We start from the raw sequence: 22,019 nt of genomic DNA, 5'->3' as shown, positions 1-22,019 counted from the left end.
AAAAAATCAAGTTCAAGTTCTTTGTCATTCTGTAGCACAATGAAATTACTTTTGTGACAACCCCAAAGGTGCATTTAAAAAAATCAAGAGAAAAATAAATAAAATATAAATAAATATTGAAAGTAAAACGGCACAAGTAGTTAACAGTACATGTACTAAGATACAAATGAATAAATAAATTCAAGATTAAATAGTTAGCAAGATGGCGCGCACATGCGCATCACGTGTTCGGTCGATAGGTATGCGCGTTTGAATATATTTGTGTGCAGGCGTGTAGTCCTTCACAAATCAACCCTCAACAAACTACTTGGGCCTTAATTTATAATTCAGACATTTTTGTCGCGTCTACGTAGCCACGCGAACTGGAATTATCCCGATAAAGTTTTGTCTGTTTAGAGGTAAAGGGAAGGAGGCATTCACAGGGGAGAGACACGTTGACACTTCAGGATTGCGTTTTCGTAGATGACAGTTTCATCAGAAAGTCGGTAGTGTCTTTTAAAAAGGATGGCAGGTTATACACTAAATCCTTTATATGATGATCAACAAATTTAGACAACGGCCCAGTTACGGATTGATTCCCAGATACAATTGGACGGCCAGGTGGATTATCCAACCTTTTATGAATTTATGGCAAAGTATAAATCACTGGTCTTAATGGGTTAGTCTGTAACAAGAACTTGTATTCTTTTTCATTAATTATTACGTCAGATACAGCTCTCTTTAGTATAGTTTTTATCTCTTCACTAAACTTCATAGTGGGATCACCATGTAAACGGGCATAGAAGTTAACGTCACCAAGCTGACTGCAACTGACAGAATGTGTCTGCTTCCCGGACAATGTTAGGAAGATTGTTCCAAAGTTTTGGTGTTAATAAATAGGAAAAGGATCTACCGCCGGCAGTTGATTTTTATATTCTAGGTATTACCAACTGGCCGGAATTTTGAGATCACGTGAAGGACTATAGTGTGTTAAGAGCTCGTTTAAGTACTGGGGAGCTAAACCATTTAGTGCTTTGTAAGTAATCAGCAATATTTTAAAATGTATACATTGTTTAATAGGGAGCCAATGCAGTGTTGACTGAACCGGGCTAATATGGTCATACTTCCTAGTTCTGGTAAGAACTCTAGCTGCTGCATTTTGGACAAGCTGTACCGGTAGTTTGTTTATTAAGCGTGTCGAGCAACCACCCAGTAGAGCATTACAATAATCTAGCCTTGATGTCATGAATGCGTGAACTAATTGTTCTGCATTTTTCATTGAGAGCATATGACGTAATTTATATATATATATATATTTTTAGATGAAAAAATTAGGTTTTACAGATAGACATGTGACATTCAAATTAAAGGTACCAACACTATTATTATTATTATTGCACAAGTGTATAGCAGCATGAATTATTGCACTTGAACAGTGAGTCGCACATTGCCAACAACCTTATTATACATGGTCAAACAGGGAGATATCAGAGTTTAACATGGTTAATGCTGTCGGGAAAAAAACGTTTTTTAGTCTGTTTGTGCGTAAATGATAGACCGAAAACGCCTGCCGGGTGGGAGGAGCTGAAACAAGTTATGACAAGGGTGAGTGATATCCTTGATGTATTGGCCCTTCTCAAACAGCGAGTGTTATGAAGGCATTCAAGTGATAGCAGATCAATGCCAACAATGTCCTGTGCTGTTTTTACAACCTGCTGCAGGGCATTTTTGGCAACTTTGGTGCAGCTGGTATACCAGGCTGTCATACAATTAGTCAAGATGCTCTCTATTGTACATCTATAAAAGTTGACCAACAGCTTCTGGGGAAGGTTAGCTCTCCTTAGCCTTCTCAGAAAGTAGAGGTGTTGTTGTGCTTTGCCTACTATACCTGCAGTGTTGTCACCCCATGTGAGATCCTCTGTGATTATAACTCCTAGAAACTTGTAGCTGGGGACTCTCTCCACGACCTCATCTTTGATGGTTACTGGGCTGTGGGTGATCTTTTTAGTGGTCCTAAAATCCACAATCATTTATTTTGTCTTTTTGATGTTCAAGACCAGGTGGTTATCACACCATGCTGTCAGGTTTTGAACCTCCTCCCTATATGCAGCTTCATTGTTGTTTGCAGATGATGCGACTGTCATTGGGCTCATAACAAATTTGACCAGAATGTTCAACTTATGGGTAACTTGACAGTTATGGGTAAAAAGTGCATAAAGGAGGGGGCTTAGCACACGTCCTTGTGGCACACCAGTACTCAAGGTTAAGGTAGAGGATGTATGCTTATCCAACTGCACTGACTAGGAGTTTAATGCATGAAGTTTGTTGATCAGCTGGCTTGGTACGTTGGTGTTCAATGCCGAGCTGCATTCAACGAAGAGCATCCTGATGTATATGTTGGGCTTTTTCAGATGTTAGTGCAGCATGCATAGCTACAGAGATGGCATCCTCAGTCAATCTATTTGCCCGGTAGGCAAACTGATATTGGTCTAGATCAGCTGGTAGAGTCTTTGATGTGAGTGATTTACTAGTCGTTCAAAATATTTTGCAGTGAGAGCAATCGGTCGATAAACATTGAGACATGATTATTATTTTTTTGGAACAGGCACGATGGTTGTGGATTTCAGGCATGTGAGGACTATACACAAGGAGAGAGAGAGGTTGAAAATGTTTGTAAACACCTCTGCCGGTTGGTCAGCGCAGGCCTGTAGCACACGTCCTTGCACACCATCAGGACCAGCTGCTTTTCTTATGTTGATGTAAAGTGCCCGCCGTACCTCATTTGTATGTAGGACAAGGGGCTGTGAGTCACCTGTCAAGTGAACTTGAAATTGGTTATCTTTATCGAAACCGAACAAAGAAGCTGTTAAGTTCCTCTGCAAGGTTAGGATTATTGTTGAATGGCATATGCTGTTTTTTTGTTTTGTTTTTGTAGTCTGTGATTGATCGAATGCCTTGCCACATTCGCCGTGGATTTGAATTATTGCTTAAATCCTCTTCAATCCTCTGTTTGTACTTTAATTTTGCAGACCTGATGCCTCTCTTGAGATCAGCTCTGGCAACTCTAAGGAGATATATCTCCTGATTTGAAGGCTATGTCCCTTGCTCTGATCAGCTGTTTTACTTCATTGTCCATCCACGGTTTCTTGTTTGGATGCACTCTGATCTTTTTATTAACAGTGACCACTGACCTGCCTGTCACGAACTAGGAGCTCGGAGTGGTGGTGCCTGTGCTCTCACTGTGCGCCTACGGACACAGAGATGGAGTCCGTCTGCTGCAAAGAATTTCAATTATGCCAATTTCTCCTGGACGAAATCAGACGAGGACATGGATGTTTGTGTTGTGAACCATCCTAGTTTCGCACCGCATATGGACAGCTGTGTCCTGGAGACATATTTCAGAATCCCAAAGGTGAACCAGAAACGACAGTCAAAGCCTGCAGGGACAAATGGACATCTGACTGTAAAGTCAGTGTTTCTATTTTCTTTCTTATACCAACGTGGCATGTATGTACACAATTTGTTCAAGCATTATAACAAATGTATTCCCGGTTAATACTTAAATAATTCACCATTGTGAAAGAAATGCATACCAGGAGTAATTCACTAATGAGTTCGCCAACTAACTAGAAATGTTGTGTGAAATGAATTGTAAGCTCTGTAGACGGAAGAGGTGATTTCTCTGATAGGCGGATACCTCATAGGCGGTGTTCTGGATTAGTGGGAGTGGCTTGTGGAGCTGTGCAATGTAGTGCATTGTGGGAGTTGTTGTCTTCCATACAAATGCGCCCCAAAGTTACTGTTGTGTCTTTCCTCGGTCAAGAAGGCATCAAATTCGAAATGCGTTACATTTCAATAAAGATTAATATTCCCACGGGTGAAATGCTCCTTTAATGGCAACTGCATGACAAACTTTAACAATTATGCTAGTTGGTTTAGCACTGTTAACAAGGGCTTTGTATACTGGAACAAGGTACAAGGAGATATGGTCTGACTGTCTGAGGTGGGGTCGTGGTATAACCTTTTATAAGCATCTTTTATGTTTGAATAAACATGATCTAGGGTGTTTTCCCTTCTATTTTTACACTTTGCTTGTTGGTAAAATCTGGGAAGTACAGTCTTAAGATGCGCTTGATTAAATCCCCAGCGATGATAACTCCCATCAGGGAGTTCTGTTTCTGTTTCCTTCATTCTGTTTACTGATAGCATTGGAGCAGCTATAATAGTTAACTTAACATTAGTCGGAGGTGGTATGTATACGGCCATAACAATCACAACTGTATGTTCCCTGGGCAAGTAAAATGGTCTGCATCTTAACATTTAAATATTCCAAATCAGGAGAGCAAAACTTGTTGATTGTAGTTGAATTAGTGCACCAGTAATCATAAACCCAAAGTCCTCCTCCTGTTTTCTTACCAGATTCGGCCGTTCTGTCGGCACGATGTAGTGTACGGCCTGCTAGCTCAACTGCAGCGTCCGGTATGCTGAGGTTCAGCCACGTCTCTGCCACGAAAATCAGAAGGCAGCATTCCTTTGTAGCTTTATGTGTGACATGTCCAGTCGAAGCTCGTCCATTTTGTTGGTAAGTGATCTAATTTTCGCAAGAAAGACACTAGGAAGAGGGGTTTTATGGGGAGCAGCTCTCAGTCTCGCTAGTAGGCCTGCTCGTTTACCCCTCTTCTGATTCCTCTGTCTGCGTCATCTCCCTTTGTGAATGGGAATCAAGGAAAGCCCCGGTGATCTGAGAATCTCCTGCGGTATTGTTTCAAAGTTATAATAATAGTCTGTGTAATTTGAACCGATCTGTAGCATCTGGCGACTGTAGTAAGTGTTCGCACTCGTTTGTTATATAATGATAGTCAATGTTAAAAACATTAACATACATCAGCACCTGTCTGTGCGCGTGGCCATCACATATAGTTGCCCACCTTCCACTTGCAAAACTGCAACAATTAGTATCCTCAATTGCTAAATGATTTAAAAAATGCAATTAAAAGGAAAGGTGATGTGGTAAACATGCCTATGTCCCAACTTTTTTGGAGTGTGTTGCAGCCGTAAAAATAAAGATTATACAATTAAAGGTGAACTTTGCAGGTTGTTTACCTTAACTGAACAGCTTCGGAGTCATTGGAATGGTTATATTACTTTTTTTGAGTTGAATGGTGGTCGTCTCGCACCCCCCTATTGCCTGTGAGAGGAAAAAACACCCTTGTAACTTTGGGCCGGCGGCCACCGCGTCAGGAAGTATCACTTGATATCAGGTCTCGCTATTGTAACACATTGATTTAGGGCAAAAAAAATCTGCAAAAATTCGGTCATTATTGCGCTCCCTCACACTGTTCAAACCCAAATGAAGAAGACGTTTTAAAGAATGTCCCGTCTGCTTTGTCGTTGATCTACTAGCCTCTGAGAGTCGACAGTGTTGTCAAATATCTTTTCCGAAGCTGTAGGGGGAGCTCTATTGAGAAACCTGCGAGCAAAAAGCGAGAATACAGCGAAGAAATAAATACAAGTGTAAGGATAAAGAATGAACAAATCAAAGATTCTTGATTTTTATAACATTTTACACTAATTCTTTCTTTTAGTTTAATTCAATAAAAAGTTATAGCATTTTATAATATCCTTTTGTTTTAATTCAATAAAGGTTAGATTTTGTATATATAAGATCTAGCTCTAATTTAAATTTAAATGCTCCAAAACTAAATCAAGATTCAATCAGAACTGAATCATATATTTTATATTTCCTTAAAAAAAATTGTTTTACATAGAACATGGAGTTCTGTAATATAGAACATAACTTCTGGAATCACAAAATGAATTGAAGTTCATTACTATTAAATTACTTCAAGCAGTGGCTGTCATCTTTGATTCAAAAGCCCATGTTGTTGGTTTCATTTGCACTCAATATATGAATATACCTTTATTTCAAGTGGAGAAATTATATTTGGCAATTTTCTTTGTATATCTTTTTTGTCTTTTTATTTTTTTTAATTTTATTTTTATCTGCATTTACAGGTTTGTGGGTCATTTTAAATCTCGTAAGGAGCGTGAGGCAGAGTTGGGGGCTAAAGCCATGGAGTTCACCAATGTGTACATTAAGAACTTTGGTGAAGATATTGACAGTGAGAAACTGAAGACTATCTTCACTGAATTTGGTAAACAATTTTTATAAAGGGATTTTTAATCACTGACTTAATATGTATATAGCCACTCGGAGTACAATTTTAGTCTTAAGTGTCAAAATTCTAAGTGACATAATTTTAGTTTTATTCCTAGACTTAACACATGAACCTTTGTGAAATCACACGTATTCTTAAAGGATAATTCCGGTATTTAACACCTTGAGTCTATATTGTAGTTTGTTTTGGATGAACAAGAGTGGTGGACAACATTTTTTTGACAATGGTTCCTCTCTCGAGTTTTTGACTATAAAAGAATTGGCCATGGACCCATTTAACATTGGAGTCAATGGGCATGTCCGAAAATGTCATTAAAACAACCTTTAACATTAGTTTTCAAAACTGTGCAACTCACTGAGTGATTAGTGATGTTAGTTAATGTTCCAGAAACAAAAAGTGTGGCGAAATACAGTTTCTGTCGTGTTTTATTCGTCATTTTGTAAAATCCCATTGAATTCTGTTGAAGGACTGAGTGCTCGTTAAAGCTAGGGTAGGTAATGTTGGAGAGCTAGCTAGATTTGAAAGTGGCACCTCTTCTAAGCTCTGCCCCCTCCTGTCAAAAAAAGGCAGAAAATTCGTAAAAAAAAAAAAACATTGCATCACAATAAGTTGTGATTGTCAAAACATTTGGTAACTTAACTTATTTTTATTAAGTTTTCTGACAACATGTTACAATGTTTAGCTGCATGGTTACAATTGCTGGCAGGTTACTGTATTTATTATTGCTTGACATCTTGATTCAATATCGATTCATTTTGATAATTATTAGTTACAGTAGATACATGTTAACAAATAAATCACTAATGCTGAAAACATAGAGAGCCCTATTTTTTTATTAAAGGTTAAAAATAACAACTTAAATAAAATATAATGCGTTCTTTATTATAATAACAACTTTATAATATTTTAATGATATAAGTAAAAATATATGTAGCCTAATATAGTGGACATAATTAACAAAACTCTCTAGCTAATTTTTCCAGCCTATAAATGGTCATTAAATTGCTTTCCTGATGTAAATGTAACTTATGTGACATTGTTCTAGCCGACCTGTTTTGCAGTCCATTTACATTTACCATTTACCTGTTTTATTGACTTCTTACCGCGGTTGAAAAACACTGATTGATCCGAGGCATACATTTCGGTAAGTTCGGGTTTATTTACTAATATCTCTCAGCTGAGCTCAGATTCTCATCACCAGTCGTCGCGGTTTTCCCCGCCGTCTTTCTTGTATCTCTTCTTCTGTTACTAAGTTCGGGGTGCAGTGCATAGGGTTCAGTGACGCTCATCAGCGCCATCTATGGTCGTGGAGTTTTTTCTTTTTTTTTTTGCGTGAGAAATGTGATGTGTGGCGTGAGTGCGTGTGAAAACAGGCAAAACCGTGTCACACGGCGAAAGCGTGAGAGTTGGCAGCTCTGCAAAATGTATTGACTACTATCAGAATGGAAGGACCATTTCACCCAGTATAAAACATTTTTTTTCTGAACAGGATTACCTACCCTAGCTTTAATATAAATGCGCTACCGGAAACGGAAAGGGGGCTGTTTACATTTGGTCGATGTAGTCTTTTTGCTCGCTTCCGTTTCTCATAAGGCTAGCGAGCAGAGCAACTGTGCTCCGGGAGAGTAAGCGAAATAAACAAACAAAACCTTGAAAATATTGAAAGACGTGACCACTGACCAGTGCAATATGAAGTTGTACTCGACTGTGACCGTGAGTGTCCCGCGAGACATAAACATCGGTTATCACTAGGGATGTCCCGATCAGGTTTTTTTGCCTCCGAGTCATTTCATTTTGAGTATCTACCGATACCGAGTCCCGATCCGATACTTCTATAATACATTTTTTTTTTAAAGAATAAAGAAGGCCAAAAAAACAGATCCAGGATGTTCCTTATTTTTTATTTAATTCACCTTATTTTAACATTCAACAACTCTGTTAACAAACAGAGCACTTCTGTGAGGTAGCTTGAACAATCAAGTAATAAATAACAAATTCTTCACTTTTGGTGATGTCAACAAATTGATGTCATGCCGCACGCGTTGCTGTTTCTGTGTGGAGTCAAAAGGGTCTAACTCTGTGCCACCGCATAACTATAGATGTGTTAAAAAATTATGAGAATATATATACATATATAACCGAGTCCTGATCGGGAGGTAACGTCCGATTCCGATCGAATCTGAAACCACGTGATCGGGCCCGATTTCCGATCACGTGATCGGATCTGGACATCCCTAGTTATCGCCATCAAGTGGTCGGGAGTGTGCTAACGCTTCAGATTCAAATATTGAGCGGAAGTTACACGGTTGTGAAGTGTCTGAAAAAATAGTTCCACTATAGCAAAATAAACGGATTGGAATCATATATTGCGATGATATATTGTTTATAATCATCAACGAACACCACTAACCACTCGGTGAGTTTAACAGTTTTGTAAACGAACATTATTGGCTGTTTTAATGACATGTTCGGACGTGCCCATTGACTCCAATGTTAAATGGGTCCATGGCCAATTCTATTATAGTCAAAAACTCGAGAGAGGAACCATTGTCAAAAAAATGTTGTCCACCACTCTAGTTCATCCAAAACAAACTACAATATAGACTCAAGGTGTTAAATACCGGAATTATCCTTTAAGGTCTCAGTTCCTAAATATTTTTTTTTAGAAAAATATATAATATTTGGAGTTATATGATTGACAGGGATTTAATAAGGATTAAATAAAAATACAAGCTTGATTGTCAAGCTATTCTTTTTGCAACTAACCTAGTGATAGATATTATCCGTTAAAGATTTTTAATGTTTTTAAAAGTCTCTTATGCTCCCCAAATATTATGACAATTTAATATAACACTTTTTGTTTTCTATTTGAATTTATTTTTTAAATCTAATTAATTCCTGTGATGCAAAGCTGAATTTTAAGCATAATTTCTTCAGTGTCACATGATCATTCAGAAATCATTCTAATATGCTAATTTGATGCTCAAAAAGCATTCATTATTATTGTCAATCTTTTTTTTTTTTTTTCAGGATTCTTTGATGAATGAAAAGTTCTATTTCATTTATTTGAAATGGAATCTTTTGTAAAATGATAAATGTTTTTCACTGTAACTTTTGATCAATTTAATACATCCTTGCTGTATATGTATTCATTTTATTTCTTCACCGAAATAATTTTATCAAATAAATGCAGCCTTGGTGAGCATGAGACATTTAAAACATTTAAAAATCGTACTGATACCAAACTTTTGAGAGGTTGTGTTTGTATTTTATTTATGTATGTATTTATTTATTTATTTTTATTTATAAAAAAAAAATGTTTTATTACATTAAATGATTGGTGTCATGCTGCTGTGACTACCATTTTTGGGTTGACATCATTGCAGTCCTTAGTTCCTAACACGTAAGTGTCACCTCAGTTAAGACCTAAGAATCAGTCTTGGACTTAGCTCTTGCACAAGTCCTACTTTTTACAAAGATTTTTTTTTTAAATTAAAGTCAAAGCTTAAGTCTTTTCTTCAAGAGTATTTTTGAGAGTTTATATACATACATGCATGCATGCATGCATGCATACATGCATACATACATACAGTGAGGAGAACAAGTATTTGATACACTGCCGATTTTGCAGGTTTTCCTACTTACAAAGCATGTATAAAGGTCTGGCATTTTTATCATAGGTACACTTCAACTGTGAGAGATGAATCTAAAACAAAAATACAGAAACTCATTGTATGATTATTAAATTAATCATTAAAAATAATTATTTTGTTGCATCACATAAGTATTTGATCACCTACCAACCAGTTAGTTAGTTTTTCTTTCCTGTTCTCCATTCATTACCTGTATTAACTGCACCTGTTTTGAACTCGTTACCTGTATAAAAGACACCTGTCCACACACTTAATCAAACAGACTCTAACCTCTCCACAATGGCCAAGACCAGAGAGGTGTGTAAGGATATCAGCGATAAAATTGTAGACCTGCACAAAGCTGGGATGGGCTATAGGACAGTAGGCAACCCAGCAAACACATTTACGTTGTGGCAACGTCTCTGGCACGTTGCATTTCTGCTATGGCAACGTTGGTGTCTACGTGCTTGCAGCATTGTAACAACGTATAATTGTAAGACGCGACAGGACTGTAGCAACGTTGTTACGCGACATTCAGCAACTGAGAGACGACGTTCTGACAATTTTTTTTAATATGCTGATAGATATAGATATCCCCCATTTAGCATTGTAGATAATTATATACTTTTTAAATATTGTTTATCCTTATTAATATTTAATGGGGCTATCAGTAAATTAGCCTAATTATAATCAACACCTGCAAGTGTACACTTTGAAGAGTAAAAATGACAGAAGGTTTCGTTAATTCAACTTTATTAAAACTGCATATGGTAATTAAATTGCACTTCCAAAAGTCATACATTTGTGAAAAAAGAAAAAAAAGAAATAAACGAATATACAAATTTATTTTAAGTATAATAAATAAAACGTAATCAAAGGCAGATCAGAACATTTTAAAGGGGTCATGACATGGGTTTTTTTATTATTGTTACCTTAGGTGCAATTATAGTATTACTATAGTTTTTTTTTTACAAAAAACTTTTAAAATGTAGTGATTAATGACCTTTTCCCACCCCGTTTCTCATCCTCTGATTCAAACAGTCTGTTTTGGGGGTGTTTCCCCTTTAAGAGTTAAGTGTTAACGCCCACTGTTATGATTGGCTAACGTCAGTGCCTATGCATCAATTAGTAACGCCCCCAGCCAGAACATTTGCGGATTCAGCGCAACTGTTTAATAGCGGGTGATGCATGCGAAGCGATTGCTCTTGCAATGATAAAACCTTATATGTTTGAGCTGGAATCAGATGAGGAATCAGAGGAAAATGAACCATCACCACAACAACGAAGACTGGATCAGCCCGTGTCCACATGGAAGAAACTATTTTGAATTAATAAAAAAATTGTAACCCGAGACACTTGAAAACGGATTATTGTTGCATAATTATCCTATAGCTTAATTTGCTAACAGTTTAACATTATTTAACTAATTTCAATGAAATGATAGGGTGTACCACGGACAAAAATGCATGCACAGGCCATCTTTGAAGATGCAGCATTGATAAGGCAACATTTTTAATTTTCTATCACATGTAGGCCTACTAGAAAGGCGACATATTTTCAAGATTCTCTTATACAAATGTGTTTATATTAGCCAGTGATAAAAAGTAAGTTTGCGTCGTCGTTGTTAAGCCCAGAATAGTCGGCACGGACTTATCTTTGAGCAACAGTTTTCTAGCAAAGCCAGCATCATATTGGGATTTTTTTCTCAAAACCGCCATCCTTCAAATGTAACGTTACGCACAAACGCTTAAATTAACACTGCCGTGACTGGGACGTCCGCAAAAAATAAAGTGCATCCATTTTTCCCTGACGTCTGGATCTTTCGGCAGCGTATTCAAAGATGTTGTTTGTCCACAGCCAGGAACAGCACATCTGCGTGGCATCGTCCACTCGCTGTCCGTCGACTGAACACTTGTGAGGCGCGCGGCACGCGGGGCGACAACGATACGAAATGGGCGTAGTTGTCTTGCGCTTAAAGCGTAGTTGTCTTGTGCTGGAGGCGGTCATATGCAAACGCTGGTACGTCACTTCGCACCGTGACGTCACTTCTTACCATGGATCCAGAACGAGCTGTATTTAGAGCTTGATTAAATAAATTATTCGTTTATAATGGGGAGGACGTCTTAAGCTATGAAACTTGCAGGACGTTTTAATGGTACAAAGACCTCGTATATACCAAAAGATTCAAGGCAAATTTGGTTTCTCATGTCATGACCCCTTTAATGAACAAAACCGGGTTCTGTATGGCAGACAGTAGTCGAAAGCCGGCCGATAAAGGTCGGTAACCGGGGAGACATCCACAGATCCAGAGGAAGAAACGAATGAGACTAAATAGCGGACAAATCAAATGAAAAACTAAAACAGTGCGAGCAAGGCTAATCAAATGAAAAACGTAAACAGTGCGAGCAAGGCTACATTAGTCACATTAAATTAAAGTTGTAGATTGTGTTTGATAGCTGCAATACTCGCGTATCTGCTCGATGATGAATGAGAACACAATGAGCCCAACAGGTGGTTGGAATTTAAAACGCTGATTTTCGCGCTTCAGGGCAGTGACGAGTACATTATGTAGTCCAGTGGTTGTCCAGACACCCTAGGCAAACCTTAAGCAATGGCTTTGAACGGTGGTTTAATGTCAACATTGTGGCAACGCTGTAACAACCTTCACGACACAACGTAGTTAAAGCAACCTTTTGGCCATGTTGTTAAAACTTTGTTAGAAGGTCGGGTACGTTGTGCCAACGTTCTGTGTTTGCTGGGAAGCAGCTTGGTGAGAAGGCAACAACTGTTGGCGCAATTATTCGAAAATGGAAGTAGTTCAAGATGACGGTCAATCTCCCTCGGTCTGGGGCACCATGCAAGACATTTACTATAATTTCTAGTTGATTATACTACCAAATACAGCTTACCCAACATCACATAACCTTACATCAATAGCTTCCGTTACTACTAGCACAACACGCTAGTAATTCACTAGCCTGTTAACGTGCCAACTGTGCGGTCAGTTATTTATTTACTTTTCTACCGCGCGCCCTACCGAGTTCATCAAAAGCCAAGGTGAGTAAGACTCAGTCAACAAACATGGTGAGTAATGACTTCTGTTATTATCACTTGCCCTTTGTCACATGTTTAGCATAGCCTTCTCTGTTGGCAATATAGGATTTATATGTGATAAATGCAGGGAAACAGTCAGGCTGACGGAGAAGATTTCAGAACAAGAGACACACATCCAAATTTTAATTGAGGATAGTAATAGTGCAAGAGCTTTAGATACTATTTTGGATGCGCCTAGCCTAGTGAACCCTTTACTCGATACGGTTCCGGCTGAAGTAGAGCCCGTGCAGCAGGGCAAATGGGTGACGGAGAGGCGCTGTAGTCACGGATAAAAAAAACGCTCTTCCGTTCCGATTACAACATTAAACAGGTTCTCCCCCCTCAGTGAAACACCCACTGAGAATCCTGTTGAATGTGCCCTAGTTATTGGCGATTCTATTACACAAAACGTGAAAATAGAGACACCAGCCACCAGACACATGTTTGCCGGGAGTCAGAGCGCCTGACATCAAAGCAAATTTAAAAGTGCTGTCTAATGCTATTTGTAAATTCTCTAAGATTATTATTCACGTCGGCACTAATGTTCGACTCCGCCAGTCGGAGATCACCAAAATTTACATTAAAGAGGTGTGTGAACTTGCAAGGACGATGTCAGGCACTGTAATTTGCTCTGGCCCCCTTCCTGTTCTCAGGAGTGATGAGATGGTTAGTAGATTGTTCACTCAATGGCTGACTGTCAAAGTGGTGTCCGTGAAATAATATAGAATTCATAGACCATTGGAAAAGTGTTTGGGGCAGACCTGACCTGTTGAAAAGAGATGGTATTCATCCCTCCTGGGATGGTGCTGCTCTTCTCTCTAGTAATTTGGCTCATAGTCTTAGAGATAAAACATGACAATCTGGGGCTCAGGTCAGGAAGCAGACAGACTGGCTTAACCGACTGTCTACCAGCTGCCTCGCATCACCAAGGTCAGATAAATCCCATCACATAGAGTCTCTTTCACCTAGATATCCTATAGAGACTGTGTCTGTTCCCCGAATTTGGAAATCCAAAAAACGTCCAAACCCATCTAAGGTTAAAATTGAATTGATGTTCAACAAATAAAAAACAGATATAATACAGATGAGCAAATGATAAAACTTGGGTTACTGAATATTCGATCGCTTACTCCAAAAGCACTTATTGTTAATAATATGATTTCAGATTATAACCTAAATGTGCTGTGTTTGACAGAAACCTGGCTAAAACCAAACGATTACATTGCTTTAAATGAGTCCACCCCACAAGATTAATTATAAACATGAACCTCGTCTGAAAGGCAAAGGAGGAGGTGTTGCTGTAATTTATAGTGATATTTTCAAAACCACTAAGAAATCTAGTTTTAAATATAATTATTTTGAAGTGTTGATGCTTAATGTAAAAATATATATTGTAAAAGATAAATCACGTTTGAGATTTGTGCTGGCTACTGTATACAGGCCACCAGGGCACCATACAGACTTTATCAAAGAATTTGCGGACTTTCGCAAAAATAATACTGGCTGCAGATAAAGTACTAATTGTTGGTGATTTTAATATACGAAAAATATGCATTGGGATTGGCATTTAAAGACATTGTAAACTCAATTGGAGTTAGACAACATGTGTCAGGACCTACTCATTGTCGTAATCATACTCTAGATCTAATATTATCACATGGAATAGATGTTGATGCCGTTGAAATACTGCAGCAGAGCGATGGTATCTCAGATCATTATCTAGTCTCATGTAAATTACATGTAGTGAAGGCTGCAAAGCCGACTCAGTGTTTCAAATATGTTAGACCTATCACTACTTCCACTATAGATTGCTTTATTAATACACTTTCTAATCAGTTTCATCATCTCACCATCCCAGATAGCTTAGAAGAACTTGATATTGCAACAGAAATTTTTAACTCTCTCTTTTCCAGCACTTTAGACAGTTGCTCCATTGCGCTTAAAGAAGATTAGAGGAAATAGTCCATCGCCGTGGCACAACGAGCACACTCAGGCCCTTGAGAGAGCAGCCAGAATATTGGAGCGCAACTGGAAGAAAACAAAACTAGAGGCATTTCGGATTTCATGGAAGGAGAGCTCGATTGCTTACAGAGAGGCTTTAAAGCTGCTAGATCTGCTTATTTTTCAACCCTATTAGAAGAAAGTAAACACAATCCTAGGTATTTATTTGAAACAGTGGCTAAACTAACAAAAAAGAAAGCTTTTAGCCCAGAAGTTTCCAAGCAACACAGCAGTAATGACTTCTTCACTTATAATTTTGTCCCTGATATTATCAATCTTATAACTATGCAACAGTCTACTACAGTATCGCATCAGGGAGAGCATTGTAGTCTCCCTGAGGAAAAATTCGATTCATTTATTGCTATAGGAGAGGAAGAATTTTGCCAACTCGTTAATTCATCTAAATCGACAACATGTATGTTAGACCCTATACCAACTAAGTTACTGAATGAGATGCTTCCAGATGTCATAGATCCTCTTCTTAATATCATTAATTCGTCTTTGTCTCTAGGATACGTACCAAAAATCTTTAAGCTGGCTATGATTAAACCACTTGGTAAAAAAAACGCAACTTGATCATACAAAATTAGTCAATTACAGGCCGATCTCGAATCTGCCTTTTCTGTTAAAGATACTAGAAAAATTAGTGTCCTCACAACTTTGTTCCTTTCTAGAAAGAAATATCTGCGAGGATTTTCAGTCTGGATTTAGACCATACCATAGTACCGAGACAGCTCTCGTTAGAGTCACAAATGATTTGCTCTTATCATCTGATCGTGGTTGTATCTCTCTCTATTGGTGTTACTCGATCTTAGTGCTGCATTTGACACTTTTGACCACAACATCCTTTTAAATAGACTCGAACATTATGTTGGCATTAGTGGAATTGCACTAGCATGGTTTAAATCATACTTATCTGACCGCTATCAGTTTGTAGCAGTAAATGAAGAGATGTCTTATCGATCACAAGTTCAGTATGGAGTACCACAAGGCTCAGTACTAGGACCGCTGCTGTTCACTCTGTACATGCTACCATTAGGAGATCTCATTAGGAAACATGGAATTAGCTTTCATTATGCTGACGATGCTCAGCTGTATATTTCTTCAAAACCGAACGAAACCTACCAATTTACAAATTTAACGGAATGCATAGCTGATATAAAAAACTGGATGACTAATAATTTCCTACTTCTAAATTCAAACAAAACATTCTAATTATTGGACAAAAAACTTAATGTAATAACCTAAAAATACTGTCTAACACTTGATCGCTGCTCTGTTAAGTCTTCGTCGTCGGTTAGGAACCGGGGTGTGCTCTTTGATACCAGTCTTTCATTTGAAAGTCACATGTCTAGTCTCTGGAAAACCGCATTTTTCTTAAAAATCTGTTTAAATTACGCCATATGCTCTCATTGACAAATGCGGAATAATTAGTTAATGCTTTCATTACCTCAAGGCTAGATTATTGTAATGCTCTTCTAGGTGGTTGCCCTGCACGCTTAACAAACAAACTACAGCTAGTTCAAAACGCAGCAGCTTGAGTTCTTACCAGAACCAGGAAGTATGACCATATTAGCCCCGTTCTGTCAACACTGCATTGGCTGCCTATTAAACATTGTATACATTTTAAAATATTGCTGATTACTTACAAAGCATTAAATGGTTTAGCTCCGCAGTACTTGAGCGAGCTCTTAACGCATTATAGTCCTTCACGTCTACTGCGAGTTAATAATACCTATATCAAAATCGACTGCTGGCGGTAGATCCTTTTCCTATTTAGCACCAAAACTTTGGAACAGTCTTCCTACCATTGTCCGGAAAGCAGACACTGTCAATTCAAAGCTAGATTAAAGACACATCTCTTTGACCTAGCATTGACATAATACATTATAATTAAATTTTAGGCTGCATGGATTAGGTCAGCTGGAACTGGGAACACTTCCCATAAATCCTGATGTACTCGTTACATCATAAGAAGAATGGCATCTACGCTAATTTTAGTTTCTTTGTTTATCCCAAGGTTTTCCCGCAGGTTTTCTCGCAGCCTGCCGGATCCAGGCTGTATCCAGATCTGGACCCGATGACAACGCAGTGCTGAAGTGCCAACTAGTCTCTCCCCTGTGAAGGGTTCCTTTACCACTCTACAGATAAAGGGTTGTCAGGATCATTTCGGTTTCGCGTATCTACCCCGAAGTGATAAACTAATTGACTGGCCCTAAAATTTTGAAACAGAATTTTAAGGCTTGGTTTGTAGGGAATTAATAACCTGCGCACATATATTCGAATGCGCATAACTATAGAATTTATTCTTATTGTGCATGTGAGCGTCATCAGCGTTTCTCACAGGTTCACGCTTAAGGTCTGTGTAGAGAGAACAATGTCGTCTTAGCGGCCTGTAATTTAATAACTAATGATCCTTGCGACGGAAGTGAATCAATCAAAACTAACTTTAGCTGGAAAATATCTTTATTCAAGAACCTCTATAAAGACAAACAATCTGTTCCCTTAAATGTATCTGTTTACAACTGTAAAGCCACTTTGAAACAATCTACATTGTTAAAAGCGCTATATAAATGAAGATGACTCGACTAAACTCCACTCGACGTGTTTGGAGGAAGGAGGAGGATGAGTACAACCCCAAGAACACCATCCCAACCGTGAAGCATGGAGGTGGAAACATCATTCTTTGGGGATGCTTTTCTGCAAAGGGGACAGGACGACTGCACCATATTGAGGGGTGGATGGATGGGGCCATGTATTGCTAGATCTTGGCCAACAACCTCCTTCCCTAAGTAAGAGCATTGAAGATGGGTCGTGGCTGGGTCTTCCAGCATGACAACGACCCGAAAACACACAGCCAAGGCAATTAAAGATTGGCTCCGTAAGAAGCATCTCAAGGTCCTGGAGTGGCCAGTCTCCAGACCTGAACCCAATAGAAAATCTTTGGAGGGTGCTGAAAGTTTGTATTGCCCAGCGACAGCCCCGAAACCTGAAGGATCTGGAGAAGGTCTGTATGGAGGAGTGGGCCAAAATGGTCGCATATGCAACCTTTTGAAATGCCATTGCGACCCTAATTTTTAATGGGTCGCAAATGTATCACTGACTATTTTTGTTCCTACCTTATGTTTTAGGCAATATGCTATGATTTACTATGAGCATTTATTAAAACAGAAATGTGTATTTTAAGAATACGTTTTATAACGTGCTCTGAGCATTCAACACAAAGTTGGCTTCAGCCCCGCGACTTATAAAGTAATCGGGTTGATGTGCGCGTTTATATGTCACACGTTTCCCGCATAACCATTCTCCTCTATTGGTTCTTTATTTGTTTTAAAAAGCAGACGTAATATTAATCCGTCTCTGGTCATGATTTGGAGACAATGAGCATTGAACCGTTTTGCTTATATTTATCACGCAGTAAAAATGCCCCTCCCCGCGGCCAAAACCAGTCGTCTGTGGATGAGAATCCAAAACAATTAGTGGGACGTTGTCCTGCTTCACTTCACAGGCGCTGAGTGAAATAAGAATTTTAGAATGACGGGACACTCATTTATATGACACTTTATTCAACAGGAAGAACAGCTCGTTCCGCGCGTCATACGTCATTGTACATGCGCAGTCCTTTCAGTTTCGGTTTTCAATCCGATCAAGTGTTGACGTGTTCTCTCGATCGCATTACAAAAGGAATAAACCACCCCTTTCAATCCGATCGAAATTGCATTCGGATCGAGCTCAATCCGATCGATTAAGGCGTTTACATGAAGATTTTTTTCCCGATTGAGCCGTCAATCCGATTTTAAGTGTCCATGTAAATTGAAGCTTCACAATGACAGTATGAAGCACGCGAAATGTATAGACATGTACATATCCCGTGACGCAGCACCACTCCCTACTGCATTTCGGCGTCAAGCAAACCAAGCAAGTGAGGAATCTGAATTGATAATTGAGTTCAATGTAGCTTATAATATAGCCTTATTTGTGGCTTATTATATTTCACTTAATTGTGAAGTAGACATGCATTTTTTTTTATCTTTAATACTGAATAGTCAATAGCTGCTGAACATCTATTATTATATTATTTTATGGATTATATTTATTTTAAGAGTTCAGGAGTCTGCCCATCTGTGGCAACCATAGCATGTTGAAATCCAAAAGAAATTAATTTAGCACATTATTGTGTACTGTATTTTCTATTGCAGTAAATCTATCCCAACCAATGTTAAAGAAAACAAGGCGGCATGTGGTTTAAAAGATGGAAAGTAAAATAAAAAGCACATCTGTATGCAATACAGTTTCATTATTGTTCATTATTATCCAGAGCGGCTTACTATAAATAATTTGTGCGACCAAATCATGTTTTGCGCCAGTAACTGAAAAAGTTAGTAGCGCAAGTGCCACCAGTGGAAAAGGTTAGTGTAGTTCCCTGAGTGTGTGCAAACCTGGTCAAGAACTACAGGAAACGCATGATCTCTGTAATTGCAAACAAAGGTTTCTGTACCAAATATTAAGTTCTGCTTTTCTGATGTATCAAATACTTGTGTCATGCAATAAAATGCAAATTAATTTCTTAAAAATCATACAATGTGATTTTCTGGATTTTTGTTTTAGATTCCGTCACTTACAGTTGAAGAATACTTATGATAAAAATGACAGACTTCTACATGCTTTGTAAGTGGGAAAACCTGTAAAATCGGCAGTGTATCAAATACTTGTTCTCCCACTGTGTGTGTGTATATATATATATATATATATATATATATATATATATGACCCCAGATCTATAATACCCAGGCAAGCACTTTTTTCATAAAGAAAATGGATTCTGCATCTCTTACTTGAAGTTTGCTCTGGTTCACAGGTAAGACCCTTAGTGTCTGTGTGATGATTGATGAAAGGGGACACTCTCGAGGCTTTGGATTTGTCAACTTTGAAAACCACACAGATGCCAGGAGGGTAATCCAACAAATTGTTATATAGTACATGTTAGTTGCCCAGAGATATGGAGACTGAAGTCTTTCCTTCTCTTTGTGGTAGGCAGTAACTGAAATGAATGGCAAAGAGCTGAATGGCAGAGTCCTGTATGTGGGTAGAGCTCAGAAAAGACTGGAGAGGCAGGGAGAACTCAAACGCAAGTTTGAGCAAATAAAGCAGGAGCGCATACAACGCTACCAGGTACACACATGCTTACCTGCGTGGTTAATTCAATACATCTGCAAATCTGCCTGAATTAGATTTCATCCTAATTATGTGAAGGATTTGCTTATGCTTAATTGTATGTTAATATTTAGGGATATGTTTTGATGCATGCATTGTTTTTCATTTTAGGGGGTTAATCTCTATGTAAAAAATCTAGATGACGGCATTGATGATGAGAAGTTGAGGAAAGAGTTTGCTCCTTATGGAACCATCACTAGTGCAAAAGTAATGTAAAGCACAAAAGATTACAAGTCTTTACACACTTTTAATGAATGTAACAGGACAACTACAATGTATAGTAAAAATTATTTGCAAGTTGAGTAGGAGTCTAATATAAAATTCTTAAAATCTAACATGAAAGTTATTAGTGTGTGTAGTGACTCATAATGTAGTGTGTAGTGACTCATAATGTAATGACTACACATAATATAAGTATTACATTTATTATTGTAATAACATTTTCTCTAAACGTAATAAAATCCTGAGCTCAATGTATTAACAGCTATTACATTATGACATTTTTTTTTACATTTATAAACTCACCAAAAACATGTAATATTTTCATAATTGTAATAGCTTTTAAAAACTAAAAAATATTAGTATTCCCTTACATTACATTTTTTCAAATCTAAATCTTAAACTACCTGTGAAATGCAACCGATTTAAATATTCATGCTATTATATATATATATATATATATATATATCAAATTCTTAAAGCATTGGTATTACTTTATAGTACAGTAAAAAATCTAAATCCACTCTTAACCTGGCAAAAAACAAATTACCAGACTATTATTATTACCACTACTTCTACTATACATACGGTATACATGCTGTTAAATGACAAACATTGCTATATTGATACTACTTCACAACATTTTTACACAATATTGGCATTTAACACTGAGGCGTGTGTGATAGATCACGTTATCTGCTCTACTAGGTGGTTGCACTGCACGCTTAATAAACAAACTACAGCTAGTTCAAAACGCAGCAGCTAGAGTTCTTACCAGTACCAGGAAGTATGACCATATTAGGCCGGTTCTATCAACACTGCATTGGCTCCCTATAAACATCGTATACATTTTTATATATACTGATTACTTGCAAAGCACTAAAAGGTTTAGCTCCCCAGTATTTGTGACGGACAATAATGCGTTAATCGTCTATTGCGATCTCAAAATTCCGGCCAGTTGATAATACAGAATATGAAGATCGACTGCTGGTGGTAGATTATTTTCCTATTTAACACCAAAACGTTTGAACTGACAGTGTCTGCTTCCCGGACAATGTTAGGAAGACTGTTCCAATCTAGACTAAAAACACATCTCTTTGGTCTAGCATACACAACACATTATAGACTTCAATAATAATATAGACTATAATTCAAAGTTAGGCTGCATAGATTAGGTCAACCGGAACCGGGAACACTTCCCTTAAATCCTGATGTACTCGTTACATCATAAGAAGGATGGTGTCTATGCTAATATTAGTCTCTCCGTTTATCCCAAGGTTTACCACAGTCCGCCAGATCCAGACCATATCCAGATCTGATGGACAACGCAGTCCTGAAGAGTCAACTAGTCTCTCCCCTGTAAAGGCCTCCTTCCCTTTACCTTTGTACAGATAAAACGTTGTCGGGATAATTCCGGTTCACGGAAGCGAAAAATAAAAAAAACTGTATTATACATTTTTCAAGGCGTGATTTGTACTTTGGAACCTATTTCATGGTTTGCATTCTCGAGCCACCAGGCACTGTTTTGTGCAATTGAGCGGCCGGATCACATTAACGATTTTCTGTTGGAACGGTGTTGTGTTAGCGTAAGGTAATAACTAATGATCGTTGTGACGGATGTGAATCAATCCAAACTAACTTTAGCTGGACAATAACTTTATTCTAGAGCTGCTGTAAAGCCAAAACAATCTGTTACTTTAAT

The 22,019-nt window shown here is 38.0% G+C and overlaps 1 protein-coding gene across 8 annotated transcripts in view; it reads left to right on the top strand.

Moving 5' to 3' along the window:
• pabpc1l (poly(A) binding protein, cytoplasmic 1-like) overlaps window positions 1–22,019 on the top strand; it is a 124,581-nt gene that overhangs the window by 61,384 nt on the left and 41,178 nt on the right. For all 8 annotated transcript variants that reach the window (XM_079637417.1, XM_079637418.1, XM_079637412.1 and 5 more), the window contains exons 5-8: window positions 5,995–6,134; window positions 19,743–19,837; window positions 19,919–20,056; window positions 20,210–20,305. In XM_079637417.1, the coding sequence (XP_079493543.1) occupies window positions 5,995–6,134; window positions 19,743–19,837; window positions 19,919–20,056; window positions 20,210–20,305 (469 nt within the window). The remainder of the gene's footprint in view (window positions 1–5,994; window positions 6,135–19,742; window positions 19,838–19,918; window positions 20,057–20,209; window positions 20,306–22,019) is intronic.

Source organism: Phoxinus phoxinus (genome assembly GCF_949152265.1).
Source record: "Phoxinus phoxinus genome assembly, chromosome: 15".
Taxonomy (NCBI): domain Eukaryota; kingdom Metazoa; phylum Chordata; class Actinopteri; order Cypriniformes; family Leuciscidae; genus Phoxinus; species Phoxinus phoxinus.
Note: the sequence above shows the minus strand (reverse complement) of the source record. Positions and strands in the feature narration are given on the sequence as shown.